Raw genomic sequence first — 15892 nt, forward strand, 5'->3', positions numbered from 1 at the left:
GCCAGGGGAAGCATGTTCACAACTATCTGACTCCTGAGATTGGAGGTTCCAGAGAATCGAGATCAGATAGAAGTAGTGACCCCGTTTCCTGAGTGGAGGAAGGCCCCTGTGGTGTGGTGTAGTCAAGGGAGAGGACAGTAGCAGGCTGTCCTATGATTCCACTATGTTGGGCCTTTGATCTTGGGGCCAATGAGTTCTCCTCTGCCACCACTTGTAGACCCACCTGAGAGCTGGGGAATGCTGCCCTTTGGTGCATGTGGCCCAGCTTCAGAGGCAACGGGCCTCAGGGCGGGCCTAGCCCCCTGATCTCGAGATGTTGTCAGTTGGGGAGTCATCTTACTCAGGTGCCATGGTGGGGCGCACCTCTCTGAATCTCTCTCTCCTGACAGCCTGACAGGTACATCGGTCCCAGATCTCATCGTCAGCACCAATCATCAAATGTGGCTCCTCTTTCAGACCGATGGCAGTGGCAGCTCCCTGGGATTCAAGGCTTCATATGAAGGTAACTGTCCTTGGAGAGCCCAAAAAACTTCACTGCAGATGCCAGAGACTTGGGGTCTGGATTTACAGTCACAAATCCTGGGTTCAGATCCCAGTTCCGCCCTGTGCAGCTTCATCAGGCATATTATTCAGCCTCTCTGAAATCCAGCCTCCTTTATTTGGGGGCTTCCCACATTCTTTTTTTTTATTTTAGTTATAGATGGACACAGTATCTTTTCATTTTATTTATTTATCTTTATGTGATGCAGGTTTCAAACCCAGGATCTCACACGTGCTAGGCAAGTGCTCTACTGCTGAGCCCCAGCCCTAGCTCCTTCCCACATTCTTTTGAGGACTGTCTGAGATAATTAACTTAAAATGTTGAGCCCAAGTGCCAGATTCACATAAAAATCCCATGCCCAATTTATACCTGGCTCATGTGGACTTTTTTAAAGACCCCATAATCTATCTGAGCCTCTCTTATTTTTAAAATCTTTACATGGGGACATTATCTTCCCAAGCCACCTGATTTGGATATCATGGTGCTGAGTGAGTGACTCTAGCATAGAGCTAAGGATAGACATCACCATTGTTGGTAGCCTGAGGAGGATGCAGGCAAGGGTCTTCATGCAAACAAATTTCATACAAACTCTGGGGCCCAAGTGCTATCCCACCATCGCCCCTCCATGAGCTTCCAGACCTCCTGTTGGCCAATGTCTGCTAATGTCCATCCCCCCAAAAAAGGGAGAAGACATTTCACCAGTAGTTGTTAAGCCCCTGTTAGGTACCAGCCACTAGACCATCCCTAGGGCAACAGATGTGCCAGATGTAGGCTTGGCCTTGAGTCCTCTGCTGTAGCAGTGAGACTGAGGAAACAAATGAATGTAAAAGCAAGATGGCGGCCCAGACAGCCAGTGGGAGCACAGGGCAGGGATCAGCCACCCTTCACCAAGGAAGTGAGCCCTAAGTCCTCAAAACAACTTTATGTTTGCTAAAGAGACAGAAGGCAGGGAACAGGGGCAAGGAGGCGTGGCTTAGTGTGTCTTACACACCAGCTCCTCCAAAGGTTCTTCCTGTACCAGGGGCTGTATTGTTCCCAAGCTGGGTACACTAGGTGCTGGGGCTTCCCCAACCAAACCAGGGAGCTTAGAGCAACAAATGTATTCTAGCATGATCTGGAGGCTGGAGGTTGGTTCCAGGTGCCAGCAGAGCGTGCTTCCTCTGAGGCTCTGGGGAGTGTCCCTCCTTGCCTCTTACTGGCTTTGGCTGGTGGCTGACAGTCCTTGGCATCCCTTGGGTTACAGCCGTGTCTCTCCAATCTCTACCTTTTTCATCACATTTTTAGGTGTCTTTCCTCCACTTCTTATAATGACACTAGCATATTGGATGAAGGGCCACCCTACTCCACCATGACCTTGTCTTAACTTGATTATATCTAAAAGACTATTCTCAAATAAGATCCTACCGACAGGGACCAGGATTTAGAACTTTAACGTCACTTTTTGGGAGATACAAATCAACTGGTAAGAGGCTAGCCCATATTTCCTATGCTAACACTGTCATCCTACTGTGTCCCCCAGGGGAAGATGATGGCTGCAATGTTCCAAGAATAGGGAGCCACGTGTCTAGGTGAAGCAGAGCAGCAGGCAGAGGACACAATGGGTCACAAAGTGCAAATCCTGGTTCTGTCCCTTTCCACTCTATGGCAGGTCCTGGAACGTTTCTGAGCTGTTTTCTCATCTGTAAAATGGAGATAACAATACAACCTAGGTCACAGGGATATCTGCAGAGTTTGTTAGATCAAAGCTGTGAAAATTAAAATGTTGGAAACTGCAAAGCTATATAGGTAGTTAAATGAATGAGCTGTTCAGATACATAGTTATACACAAGTTGCTGTATGGTCATGGAAAGAGCCCCCAGTGGGAAATCAGAAGAGATTGATGCAGGTCCTGTGTCATTACTCAGTATTTTGAAAATGGGAACAGATTTGGATGCAAAGTTTCTAAGTCCCCCCCCCCCCGTTTCTGCAATTCCATGGATGCTTATCAGCACATGCTCCCAAACATGGGAGGGATAACCCTGTGTCATCTACATGCCCTGGATCTGCCCAATGGTTTAAATAAAACACAAATAGTTCGAGCTTAAAAGAGATGACAGTATCAGTTGCTTGAGATTGCAAAAAGGTCTGGGTTTCAAGCCACATGCAATGCCATATACCTGTCATCCCAGCTATTCAGGAGGCTGAGGCAGGAGGATCACAATTTCAAGGCCAGTCTTAGCAATTTAGCAGAGAGACCCTATCTAAAGTAGAATTCACATGGTTAAGGATGTAGCTACATCAGTAGAATACGACGAAGCAGGAGCAATGTTTAAAATCAGCTGCTAGAGCTTTTCCCGAGGGTTAGTTGTTCTTTATTCTTCCCTGATCAGGGATCAAAGAGTCAGCGTGGGATGGCTAAGGAGAGGATCTCCGCCAATCCCTGTGAGAAATGTCTGGGACCCCTGAATGTTTATGGAGGAAAAGGTAGACTTGGGAGAATGGAGAGCTGGGCCCAGATATTGAAGGGCTGTCACACGAGAAAGAGGCATTCGATCTGTTTGGTGTGCCTTCTTTGGAAGACAAAAGAGACTTTGCTTGAGAGCCTACCATGTGCCGGAAGCTTCATGTTCATCTTTTCAGGGTTCTCAGTCAATGTCATATGGCAGAACCTTGGGGCAGCCCCAGGGACCACCCAGATGGAGTAGGAGATGCCAGGGGGAGGGCCTATCTCTGTTTTCTCTCCCTTCTTCTCTTTCTCTCCCTGTAAGCCTTCGTTAAAGAGAAAATTCATTCTACACATGGCTTGAAAAGCAATGTCTTGCTGACAGCTCTCCCAGGGCTGCTATTGTGTAGATGAGGCATCTGAGACTCAGAGGGGTGCAGTAACCCACCTGAGGTCACACAGGAGTCTGGCAAGTGGCAGAGCTGGGAATCCAGCACATGTCTCAACCTCAAAGCCCATGTTTTTATCCCCTATTCTGAGAGCCTCCCAAAGTTACCAAACTTAATTCCTTAGAAAAATCTTCATAGAAGCCAAAGTTTTGCCCCAATCAAATGCTCCATGTATCATGAGCTGGGGTTTCATTTCACTAGAGGAGGGAATTTTTGTTAATTAGTTCATTTGTCCACTTCGCTCTCGGCCAGTATTGATTAAACACCTGTCACGTGACCAGTACTATGCTGGGTGCTACGTTAACAGTGAGTCCCAGGCATGGTCTAAAAAGGTACATGGTGTGAATGCTGGTCACAGACGAGGCATCAGCAAGACTTCTTGGACCCATGACAAATGAGGAAGGATAGCCTGGGAGTTTAGAGGCCTGACTCAGCCTTATGGATGTGTCAGGTCCTGGGAACAGAGGCAGCAGGTTCAGGGAGGATCAAACACACTCTGGAAATGGATCAATCTGGTGAATCCCAGCATGGTCCCAGCTGGGTGACCCAGGGAAAGCCACGTGGTGTCTCTGAGCCTCAGTTTTCCCATTCATAAAACAGAGATAATCATGCCAGCCTAGGAGTGATCTGAGGTCACAGAGAGCTCCCAGCACACTGCCTGTCCCCAAGATGGCACCTTCCTCCTGAAAGCCACCAAAGTTCCTCTCTATCTAAACCTTCCAGGCTCCTTGTCCTCCAGGCCTGGATCTGCACCCAGGTGGCCCCAATGGCTCCGACAGGCCCTGGTTCAGATCACTGCCTCACACTGGCAGTCCCCACAGGTTGGCTGGGAAATGAGCTGGCTTACAGTGGCAAGTGCAAGGTGTGGGGACAGATGTGGCAGGAAGCCAGATCACGGAAGCCCTCTAGTCTTCAAAAAGCATTTGAATTTTGTCCAGTGGGGCGAACCTGGGAAGGAGGGCGAATCCCCTTTCCCTTCTTACCCCCTCCACTCTGGATTTTGACATGAGGGGCGAAGCCCATCCGTCACACATCTTCATGGTGAGGAGAACCTTCTGCTGTCCAAGGTGGTGGGTGAGTCCTTCCACCTCTCACTCCTCCGCCACCTCTGGCCGGTTCTGCATGCTTGCTGCCTGGCTTCCCACTGCCTTCTCTGCCTTCAGTCCTCTCATTCTGGCACCTTCTGCAGTCTACCCATCTACTCCCAAGCTTCCACCTCCACCTGCACCCGCGTGACCTGCACATCCGTTCCCCACCCGCATGTCTGTCTACCCTTGCACGAGTCTGTGCACATCTAACATCAGCCAATCTGTACTCGTCCGCCAGGGCTGCCAGCACAAAATGCCACCCTGGGTGGTTTAAACGATAGCCATTATATTTCCTCGCAGTTCTGCAGGCTAGAAGCTAAGATCACGGTTCCGGCCACTTTGGTTTCTGGTGAGGGCTTTCTTCCAGCTCTCAGATGGCCACCTCCTCGCTGTGTCCTCCACACAGCCTTTCCTGGGAAAAACACATGAGTTCCTGGTGTTCTTCTTATAAAAACATAAATCCTATCAAATCAGGGCCCTGACCTTATGAACTCATCCAACCCCAATTACTTCCGTAGAGGTCCCATCTCCAAATACGAAGCTCGCCATCTCCCACCCCCACTCCCATGACCTCAGCACGTGTGCCCCACCCTGCACCCCATCACCAAGCCACGTCTCACCTGCTTTCTTCTCCCTCCCCCACTCCTAACCCCTCTCCCAGATTCATCAGCTCCCCTGTGGGAGATCATCCCACACTCCTGTTAGTCGTTGTGGTTAAGCTTGTCCCTTGTCACCTCTCACTTTGATAATGGCACAGCCCTCCTACTCAGCAGCCCCTCCCCACCCATCTGCCACTTGGCACACAGTGATCTTCCCGGAATCGAAGCCTGGCACAGTTCTTTGCCACTTAAAAGAAAGAAACATGAGACTTTAATGACAATTTCTCATTGACTTCAGGGTGAAGCACAAAAACTTTTCATGTGGCATCCCAAGTTCTCTGCAATCATAATTCCAAACCAATTTCAAATTCCAGCTCCTCAGATTCCATTCAAAGCAAAGATCACAGTTGATTAATCTCTCCAGTCCTACAGGGCCGGGCTGGGGCCTGGCACAGAACATGTGCTCAGAGAAGCTTTGCAGAGTTAAACTGCAATGACGTCTTACAAGGGCACAATCAGCAGCCTCCTCCCACCCTCGCAGCCTCCCTTCAGTCCCCTTTATCACCTCTGGGTGCTCAGGTGCCAAGAGTGCATGCATTCCCTACATCCCCATTGGCTTGGGAAATGGACAAACCCAGTTTACAACCAGGCTCTCCCATGGAGCCCCACGGGTCAGTCTCTCCTCATCCACAAGCCAGAGTTTCCTGGGCGGTGAAGAGGGACTGGCAACTGGTAAACCCACTCAGGTCTCCTGAGGGCTCTATTATGAAGCACCAAGCACAGCGCCTGGCATGTAGGAAATGCTGGGTTGTAAGCTCAGTCCCTTCCCCAGGCCTGCAGCTCTTTTGACTGACACCATTGCCCAAAGCTTCAGTATTACTTCTTCCCCCATCCTGGCCCTTCATTGATCCCAGGTTCTAGGGAATTCCATTGAACCTGATTGACATCTGGATGGAAGGGTAGCCAGGATGCAGATGTCCCGCAGGGTGACGTGAGGTATTTGAGAGCAGGGACCTCCTACCTCTATCACTTCTGCCCCTCTCCCCAGGCATAGCTGGGCCCATCATCATCAATGCCCCCCTCTCCCCAATTCAAGCAAAGAAATGAGACCTTGGGCTGGGCAGGGGCCTCTGCAGCATCACCTCTCTCCCCCCATTGAAAGCACGAGCCCCAGTGGGAAAACTGGGGCACTGACTTCCCAGAAATTCTTCCAGCTCCGCTTGTCACAATCCTAGGTCAGGGTGGAGGAGGAGACTCAGGATCTATCAATATCTGAACATTCTGAGCCCAGACACTCAGTCTCCCTCTGGGGGCGGCCAGCTGTGAGCAATGCATTCATAGTTGCAATTGCTTTGCTTCCCAGTAGAACAAGAAATATTTAAGGAGCAGGCAATTAGCACTTACCAGAAACATTATAAAATTACACACAACTTGCTAACAAGTTTTCACATCAATCTGGAAGTCTCCTGGCTTCCTGGCTGGAGCCTGGAATCTGGCAGCCAGAGGCTCAGTCTGGGAGGCTGGTTAGGGGGAGGCAGGAGCAGGGACCCTGCCCCTGGAGCAGAGAAGAGCAAGGCAGTAGAGATAATGCAGAAAGGGACTCAGATTAGAAACCAGATCATCCATCTGTTGATTCAACATTTTTTAAGACTTGGGGGAGGAGGTGTTGCAGACACTGTCCAGGACACGGAGGGTCTGAGGACAAGACCAGCTCTGCCTTCACCTAATGCATGGTCTGTTTTCACCAGCATGGAGAAAGTTCTAGAAGGGGAACTAGAGAGGCATGCCTAACCTTGCTCATGGGCATCAGGGAAGTCTCACTGGAGGAGATGATGTCAGACACTGAGACTTAAACCTGAAGAATAAAAAGGAGGTTTTTAGACATCTCAGAGAAAAGGGACATGTTGGCTCAGACAGCTGACATGTGGATAGCATGGAGTTTAAAATCTCCATAGGAATAAATTTTGAGAGCAAGTAGGGTGGAGAGAGCCAAGATTGCTTTCTGCCATCAGTGCCCCTGTCCCCTTCTTTAGAACATACCTCTGTCTGTGGGTGCAGATGAGCCTCCTCAGAGAGGTGGAGATGGAGGCCATTCTGGAAGGAGGCCTAGGGCAGCAGAACAGCACCACAGACTCCACTCCCTTTTGGCCACTGCCCCTCCTCCTGCCAGATGTCAAGGACATGGCCATTTTCAGCCTTTCCTCTGGTTTAGGGCTCCTCTATTCTTTGTCTGGTCCCTATAAGTCAGGAGGCCAGAATATTCCAGCTCCAGCCAAGAATGACCCCTGGCATGTTCCTAAGACACTCACTGAGTTTGCATGATACCTTTAAGCATTTTCCAGTCAGTGGGAACAAAGGTTCAGCTCGAGAGAAGCAGCAGCTGCCTCCTCAGAGGATCCAGTCTGTTCTGGCCCCTGGGGGCTGGGCTGGAGAGCAGCAGAGGAGGCTGCAGCCTCACAGTTTGGCAGGAGGTAATTTGTCAGGGAGATATACGCTAAATGTATGGGCTTTTAACAATGGAAGCTCTGGTTTGGAGCTAAAGCAGACAGCTTGGAGGCAATGTCCTTCATGTCCCTATTTACCACTGTTTCCCAACCTCCTTCAGCCAGGGAGAGACATAAGACAGAGTTGTGGAGGAAGAAGATGGGAAGGAAAGAACGTCACCCATTTCATCCATCCACATCTCTGTCCCATTCGCGAGAATCATGTGCAGAGAGATGTACGGCTTTTCACCTCCTGGTTCCTTTCCCAGCATCAAAAGTAGAAAATCAGGGTGGGATGAGACGACAAAGAAATGCAAGAGATCCACGCATGTCCAGGGTGTGGTCCTGATACCAATTTGTCCTGGTCAATTGCTCGGATGTTGTGCTAATTGAACTTTGGGTCCTGAGCACTTAGTATGCATAAAGCACTGGGCTTGGTTCTGGAGGTGGACCCCTGGCTTTGAGGAGCAAAGGCCCCACCCACTCATCACTCATTCAGCCCGGCCCTTCTCAGTCTCCACAGAGTATCTCCCTGGCCTCGTCTCTCTTCACCATCCTTTGAACTTCCTGCCACAGTGAACTTGACTTCTCCAGACCCCACACTCTCATTTTCCATTTCCCTTTCCTGTTTCTTGCCCTCCATCCTTTCCCCCTCACCCTCCCTCTGGCACTAACTGGGTGTCCCCTCTGTGCCCTGCAGTCCACCAGAAGCTGGGAGACAGACATTTCAGAAACACAGTCTGGATCCTCGAGAAACTTCACCATTGAATAGTGAGAAATGCATGTCCAAAAGGACAGCACCATGGCTCTGGCAGAAACCTCCTAGGGGATCAGAGCAGGACAGGAAGACCCCTGAGGCTGCCTGCGAGATTCTAGGGAGGACCTGGGTCGGATGCACTGGCACTGACACCAAAAGATGACTCTTTACCTGACAGATGAGCACAAGATGTTCTTTTCAGGAAGAGCAGATAGCAGGTGCCCAGTTTTAGCCCTGAGCAAGCCCATGGGTCTCTGTCAACCAGGGTGACAATAATAACGATGAGGAAACGCCCTCTAGTTACTGGCTGTGCATGGTGTGCTGGACATTTTGGCAAATCTTCTCATACAAATAAGCTCATTCCATGCTCACAATGACACTGGAAGGTGGTGTTACTATCGCCATTTCCATTATAGAGATGGCAAAACTAAGGCTTAGAGAGGATAAGTAATATCCCCAGGACTATTATTTCATGTTGGATCCTGGACTTTGTGACTGCGGGGTCCTTGTTCATCACCGTTGCCCAATTTCACCTCCCTCCAGATCACTGAATTTCAGGTCGTGGTCTCAAGACCCAGGATGGTTGAAAATGAGACTGGGGGCGGGGCAAGGTTTGCTCAGGAGTTAGGGTTTTAAACTGTGGGTTTTAAGAAACCATGAGAAGATCAATGAGGAGGGAACAATGCAATCGTACTTTTGTTTCTGAGTTATCTTGTGCTGCTCTGTTAAGTGTGGATAAGAGAGGAGGGGTGAGGTTCCACCAGGTTGCTGCTGTCACCCAGGTGGGCAGTTGTGGGCTGTGTCCAGGCAGAGGAAGAGATGGAGCGCAGAGGGTGCCCTGATGTGAAGGGAGGACGAGCCAAGGCGAGGGAGGGGAGGGGAGGGGAGAATGGAATCTGGGCAGACCGCACCCAGAAAGCCTCACCTCTGCTCCCAGCCAGAGGCCAGAGCTTCTACTATCCTCCAGGCTGCGTGGTCAGGTCTGCACCTCATCCTTCCCTCATCATCACAGTGGAATCCTGTCCACACCCACCTGACCCTGAGTCCTCCAGGCACAGGAACCTGGAGAACAGACAGCTCTCTATCTTGGTGCTTCGTGTGCCATTTGGCAGTTCCCATACAATCAATGTTCGCTGGACGGACTCACGCATTCAACAGAACAGTCTCTGTGTTCCAGGCAACGTGCTGGGTACAGCGTGATCCAGAGCACGTGATCGATGCCTGCAATCCTAGGGCTTTCCTTGAGAGCATGGGGAGACAAGAAGCAAGGAGCCCCCCTGGAAGTGGGGGGGTCCACAGTAGAGGGTCATCGTGTCTTGGCTGCCCACCGAGATGGTAATGCAAGGAAGGCAGATGTTTGCCCTTTATTTCCCACTGCGGTAGCCCCAAAATCTGGAACAGTAACCAATAAATACTTGTTGAATGAGGAGAGGACTAGTTGGTTACAAGGGAGCAAATAAGAGCTGTGAAGGGAAAGAATGGGGTGCCGAGAGAAAAGAAAATGGGTAGTTATCTCAGATGCATGGTCAAGAAGTAAATCAGAGGTGACAGTTTCAGTAAGGTCTGCTGGTGTGAAGAGTTGGCCACACCAGAGGAGGAGAGGAAGCTCCAGCCGAGGGGACTGTGAAGACACGAAGGGACACATGAAGTCCCACTGTCTGGAAAGACAGCTGAGGCAGCCCTGGCTTGGACTCCCATCTCCCCCTATGGCTGGAGCACATCAGACAGCAGTGTATTTATAGAGACACGGTGCAGTTCCTCCTGTTCAGACGTTGCCATAAAGGAGGATTCCAATTTAGTATTAGAAATTGAAAAACTGGGAGAAGACTGCGAGGTTGATCATAGATGATAGGATAAAATAGCCGAGGAGAAAGCAAGTCTACTATGCCTTGTCTTGAATCCTAGAAGCCCTGGTCTCATGCTTCCCTGCTTGCTTTTGGTACCAAAAGCAGAGAGAGAGAGAGAGAGAGAGAGAGAAACAGTACTTATAAACTAGAATTATATTAAACCAGAAAGCAGGAAATTGCATGAGTGATTTTTTTTCCAAGCCAAAGTTCCACTTAGCTATTTATAATTCTGGGTCCTGACATCAGCTTAGTTAGCACCTGGCCAGGAGAGCCAAGGCCTAGGGTCCTTCAGGCAGAGCAGCAGGACTCAGGGGGTCCTCTGCAGGAGGACAGGGACTTGGTTCCTGTGTTCCCACAGGAGTTGGTGTTGGGCTCAGAGGGAAGAACAGGCCAGGACAATGGTGTGGGAGGAACAGGAGCCAAGCTCCAGCCACCTCCACCTTCCTGAAGGACCTCCCCAGCTCTCACCCCGCCTGCTCTGTCCTTCCCCTCCCTCCCTACAGGTCCGGGTCCTCTACTGAACACACCCTCCTGGACCCAGACCTCTGTGATTTCCCTTGAGGGCATCGTTACAGGGTAGCCCTCTCTGGCCAGCAGTCGTTTCCCACCCCCAGTGAACTTTGTCTCTGGGAGGTGGCCCACGAACTCCCTCTCCACCGCCCTTCCACCTGTGTGACCCTCTCCCTGGACCTTTGCTGCCTCAGCTCAGCATCTCCTCCATCATCCCAGCTGCCCCTGGTCTCGTCCTCTCCACTCCAAGTCTTGACCTCACCTTGTCCCCCGGGTCTGGACCTTCTCGCTTCCTTTCTCCTTCCATTCTGGCGGCCACTGGAGCTCGTCATCAGCCCCTCTGAACCCCAAGCTCACACGTCCTGCTCTGGGGCCTTGTGTCCCCTGGCCCTTTCACTTGTCCCTCCCCCTCCCCCTTCCTCATGCTTTCCATGAGTGATGAGTGACATTCCTCCTTGGCCTCCTGCTCTGATCACTTCCTTCTTCAGCCTCAAGTCCTCGTCTATGACTCAACCATGCGCTCACAGTGGCCTCAAGTCTGTGTGAGCCCAGTCAGTGCAGGCTCCTTGGGACAAGGATAAGGGGTAGAGCCCTATGAGCTGATGCTTATACAAGAGAGCCATCCCTCACCCCTGGTGGGCACCACAGGTGCATGGCCGACCACCCAGCCTCAGTTTCCTCTTTTCTGAGTGTTGGCTTCAGCCATTCTTGTGAACATCAAGTCCTTGCCCCCCTGACTGCTACCCCACCTTTACCCAAGACCCAGCCTCCTGCCCCACTTAGCATAGAGCCTGTGTCACACAGGATTTCCTTCAACCTGCCACCCTGCACGAAAACCCATTGCCACCACTGCTTCCTTGCTCGTTCCTGTCAGCAGGGAAGGAGAGTCCCTCCTGGTCTCAGGGCCACCCTCCAGCATGCCCAGGGTCCCCTGCCTCCTGCTTTCCCTGGGGTCTCATGCCACCATTTCCCATCTGTCCCCCTTACCTTCAACTAACCATTCCACCTCAATCCCCTCCCTCCCCCTGGCTCCCTCCCTCTCTGCCCACCCCTTCCTCTCCCTCCTCCTCTTCCCCTCCCCCTCCCTCTCCCTCTCCCTCTTCTCTCCTCCTCTCCCTCATCCCTCCTCCCTTGTTCTTCTCTAGCATTGAAATCTAGTCAAGTTCCTCCCATCTTAAAAATATTTGTAACCACCCACCAAGGACATAACCCTCTTGCGCTGCTACCCTCTTTTCCTTCATTGTCAAGAAATTCTTCCTTTGAAGGTCTTCTCTCCCCGTTTCATCCTCCTCTTCTCCCATCTGGCCTTGTCCCGTTGTGACCCTTGGTCCACTCCTCCCAGCACCAGCAGTGACCCCCTCCTGCTGACCTACTTTCTGGGCCTCCCTAAAGTTCCCTGCAGCCTGATCCTGTCCATCTCCTACTCAGAGACCTCCTTCTCTGAGCTTCGTGACCCCTCCCCCAGGACTAGGCCTCCCATGCTGCTGTTCCCTGCAGCCTGGGCACCTCTGTTCTGTCCTGGGCACCTCTCCCCACCCTCTGTGGGTGGGCTTATCCTCATGGCTACTCTCCCACCAGAATCTCAAATTCTACCTTTCTAGACCAGACTTCTTTGTGTGTGTGTGTTTATGTGTATGAAATACCTTTTATTTACTTTTTATGTTTTATTTCTTCTTTTTAGTTACACAAGACAGTAGAATGTATTTTGACGTATCATACATACATGGAGTGTAACTTCCCATTGTTGTCACATGATGTGGACTTACACTGGTCATGTCTTCATATATGAACATAAGAAAGTTATGTCTGATTCGTTCTACTATCCTTCTCATTCCTAACCCCCCTTTTTCCCCCCCATTCTCCCCTTTCCAATTCAGTGAACCTTCACTCCTCCCCTGGCCCCCACCTATTGTGAGTCAGCATCCTCATATCAGAGAGAACATTTGGCCTTTGGTTTTCTGGGATTGGCTTATTTCACTTAGCATGATAGCCTCCAGTTCCATCCATTTACCAGCAAATGCCATAATTTCATTCTTCTTTATGGCTGAGTAATATTCCATTGTGTATATATATATCACATTTTCTTTATCCATTCATCTATTGAAGGGTGCCTAGGTTGGTCCTGTAGTTAGCTATTGTGAACTGAGCTGCTATAGATATTGATGTGGCCGCATCTAGACCAGACTTTGCCCCTCAACTTAAGACCCATGTAGCTACTTTCTACTAGATAATTCCACTTGGAGATTCCACCTGTACCACACAACTTGGCATGCCTCTGCACTCACACCAGCATTCTCACCTTAGTGCCAGTACAGCCCAGTGCCCTGGCCAGGCCCTCAGCCCAGCACACTCCTGCTCCTCCTTGGTCCCTATCCTCACCCTCAGTATGGCCTATGGCTGTGTCCTGCTTTAAATGTCCCAAATCTTCCTGCCTTTCTCCAGATCCTCTGCCCATGCCCAGACTAGGATGCCATCAACACATCTGCCAGACTACCATGAGCCTCCCAGTAGCATGAAGCCTCCACAAAGGCTGGGCTTGCATCTGCCTTGGTCTCTGCTGCACCCCCAGTGTCCAGCACAGTGGCTTAGACTAAACAGACAGTCTGATGTTTGTGGAGTGATTGAATTTTCTCTCTTCCTCTCCCCACTGCCCCAGACAACGGTCAGAGTGACCTTTTTCACATACAAAATATCAAATGCTAAATAGAATGAAATCCCTTATTGATGCACACTGCCTACCATGTGAAGTCCAGTCTCCTTAGCAGATAGCGGGGGCCGGGGGGGCATTCATGAGCTGGCCCTGCCCACGGGTGCCTTTGCCAGCTCACCTCTCATCACCCTGCTGAAAGCACTTGAACTTGCAGTGGCAAAGGATTAGGGGCTCTGGAGCATGCACCATTCCTAGTTCTTTGGCCTCAGATAATTACATGATGCCTCTGCATCTCAGTTCCCTCACCTTTAAAATGGGAAAATAGTGCCCAGCCCTCAGGGTAACTGTAAGGCTGAAGTAAGTCAATGTACGTAAAGTCTTCACAGCAGCTGCTGACAAACAATCAGTTCTAGAGTTACTCGCTATATAACTAAAAGTTAGTTCTGATCCTAACTCTTAGGTGGCTGCTCTCACTGCTGTGCTGCAGTCTTACAGTCTGACCTCTGGGATTTGGCCTGGGCTCCTCCCTTTACCTAAAGGGCCCTCCCCCCCCCCTTCTCACCTGCTATTCCTGTCACCTTGTTGGCCCTTCATAGCCTCAGGCCTCAGCTCAGACGTGGCCTCCTCCAAGTCCCTAACCCATGGCTGGGACTCGGGTCACGTGAGGTGCTCACCTTGAGCACAAAAATTAAGGGCGAGGGAAAAAAGCTCAGTAACTAAGATTAATAATAATAATATATTTTAAAATCAAGATCAATGCAAAATATTTATGATGGAACTTTAAATAAAGAGAGTCTCCAACAGACAGAGGCAGGTCTAGGATAAAGGTGAGTGAGCCAAGTGCAAGGTCAGATTCAGTCCTTGTTTCTTCATTGGGTGGGTTGGATTTATGTGCATTTGTTGTGATTTTCTAAGGAAAAAATCAATTGCTTTGAGACTTAGTGTCTTGATTACTGAGTCCTTGGGACCCCTAAAGCTTTGTGAGCCTCACTCCCTGAACCTTCTTTTCAGCGTGGCCCTTCAAATTGGAGTCAGCTGCTTCTCCTGGATGCTCCCATAGCACCTTCCCCCTGGGTCCTAAATCCCCATCTCCTTGTCCGTTCAAGCATTGGTGATGGATCTCCAGGGCTGGTCACAGGGGCTGGCACACAGTAGGTCCTTATAGTACACCCAAGATTGCATTAATGGGAAGAGAAATTAGGTGCATGTGTCTGTGCCCAGACAGTGGTGGAGGGGGCTGGGCAGACTCCTTTCTCCTGCTATGGATGCCTGTCCTCTTGTCCCCATCACAGTCTCAGACTAGCTACAGAGCGGAGGGACATGGACACATGTACCCAGTGTATGTTTTCTACAGTATGCTGGGGGCTCACTAGGAAACCTTAAATCTGGATCCCACCCCCCCATCAGCAGCACCCAGCTCTGTCTTCAGATGCCAGGAAACTTTCACCAGATCTCAAAGGCCTATGGGTATAGTCCTGGCATCCCTGGAGCTTAAATTCCAGGGAGCATGTTTAGAGACATCTGGAAGAAGGATGGCCCCGCAGCTTGCCTCTCCAGGTCAACTTGTAACAGGTGTCCCTACTTCATATCCTCCCTATACCGGGAGCTCTGGGACCTGGAACAAAGGGGCCACCTTCCCTGGGCTTCCTTCAGCAAATCCCCTCCCCCATCCCTGTGCCTGCACAAAGCTAACTTCAGATCAGGGCTCAGTCAGGACTTCAGCAGAGGTGTGGAAAGTGGGGCCAAGAGAGGCCAGATGAGGGGTGGGTGGGCCGGCTTGGACTTGAGATTCCTTGGGCCTGGCGCATGGTCATGCAGACTCCCTTCTCTAGGACCCTTGATGTTTGACTCAGCTCACACATGCATGTGTGCACCCCTGACCCACACACACACACACATGCTCACAGAGTCCCATAGAATGCTTTGTCCTGATCCTCTCAGCCCAGGGCTGGAGGTCCTGGTGTTTGATGTAACACGAATATGACAGTCAAGAGCCTGCCCATCTATGGCAGAGTCCAGGACTAGCAGGAGCAACCCTGATCAGCCCACAGAAACCTCATAGCTATGGCAAGAAAACTTTAACAGAATCATCTTGTCAGGGTCACACACAGTGATTTCCACAACTGGCTTCTGATGGCTCAAATGATGTCTACAGAAAAGGCAGGGTCCTTTGGGCCTGAGAACCCTGGGAAGGTGTCTGAACCACTCCCCTAGTGGCTCCAGGTGCCTCTCTCCCAAATCTCAGAACTCCTGTGGTCTCACCTCACCACCTGGCACCCCAGTCTTTGCTGTAGGGCACCTTCCCCCCCCACCCTGGGGCAGAGCTCCTCCCCCTCCCTCTCACAGCCCTAAGTACAGCGCAGGTGGAGATGGAGTGACTCTGGAGAAACTCCAGGGGTGTGGCAGGGACGGTCTCCTGCGGGAGCACTTGGCTGGGTCCTAGCCGACTCTTGGGTAGTGACCTGTCACGTCCACAGCGTCCAGGCCCCCAGGACTGTCTCAAGAGCCCCTGCCAAACAGGCTGACTCACCACTGCTGGCTCAAGT

General features: G+C 50.9%; 1 protein-coding gene across 3 annotated transcripts in view; it reads left to right on the forward strand.

The window, feature by feature from the left end:
* The window catches only part of Csmd2 (CUB and Sushi multiple domains 2), a 546044-nt gene that overhangs the window by 309913 nt on the left and 220239 nt on the right, over window positions 1-15892 (forward strand). For 2 of the 3 annotated variants that reach the window (XM_015485297.2, XM_048815793.1), the window contains exon 12: window positions 390-502. The exons of the other annotated variant lie outside the window; for it this stretch is intronic. In XM_015485297.2, coding sequence (XP_015340783.1) covers window positions 390-502 — 113 coding nt within the window. The remainder of the gene's footprint in view (window positions 1-389; window positions 503-15892) is intronic. 3 annotated transcript variants of the gene reach the window in all.

Source organism: Marmota marmota, unplaced genomic scaffold (assembly GCF_001458135.2).
Source record: "Marmota marmota marmota unplaced genomic scaffold, marMar, whole genome shotgun sequence".
Taxonomy (NCBI): Eukaryota; Metazoa; Chordata; class Mammalia; order Rodentia; family Sciuridae; genus Marmota; species Marmota marmota.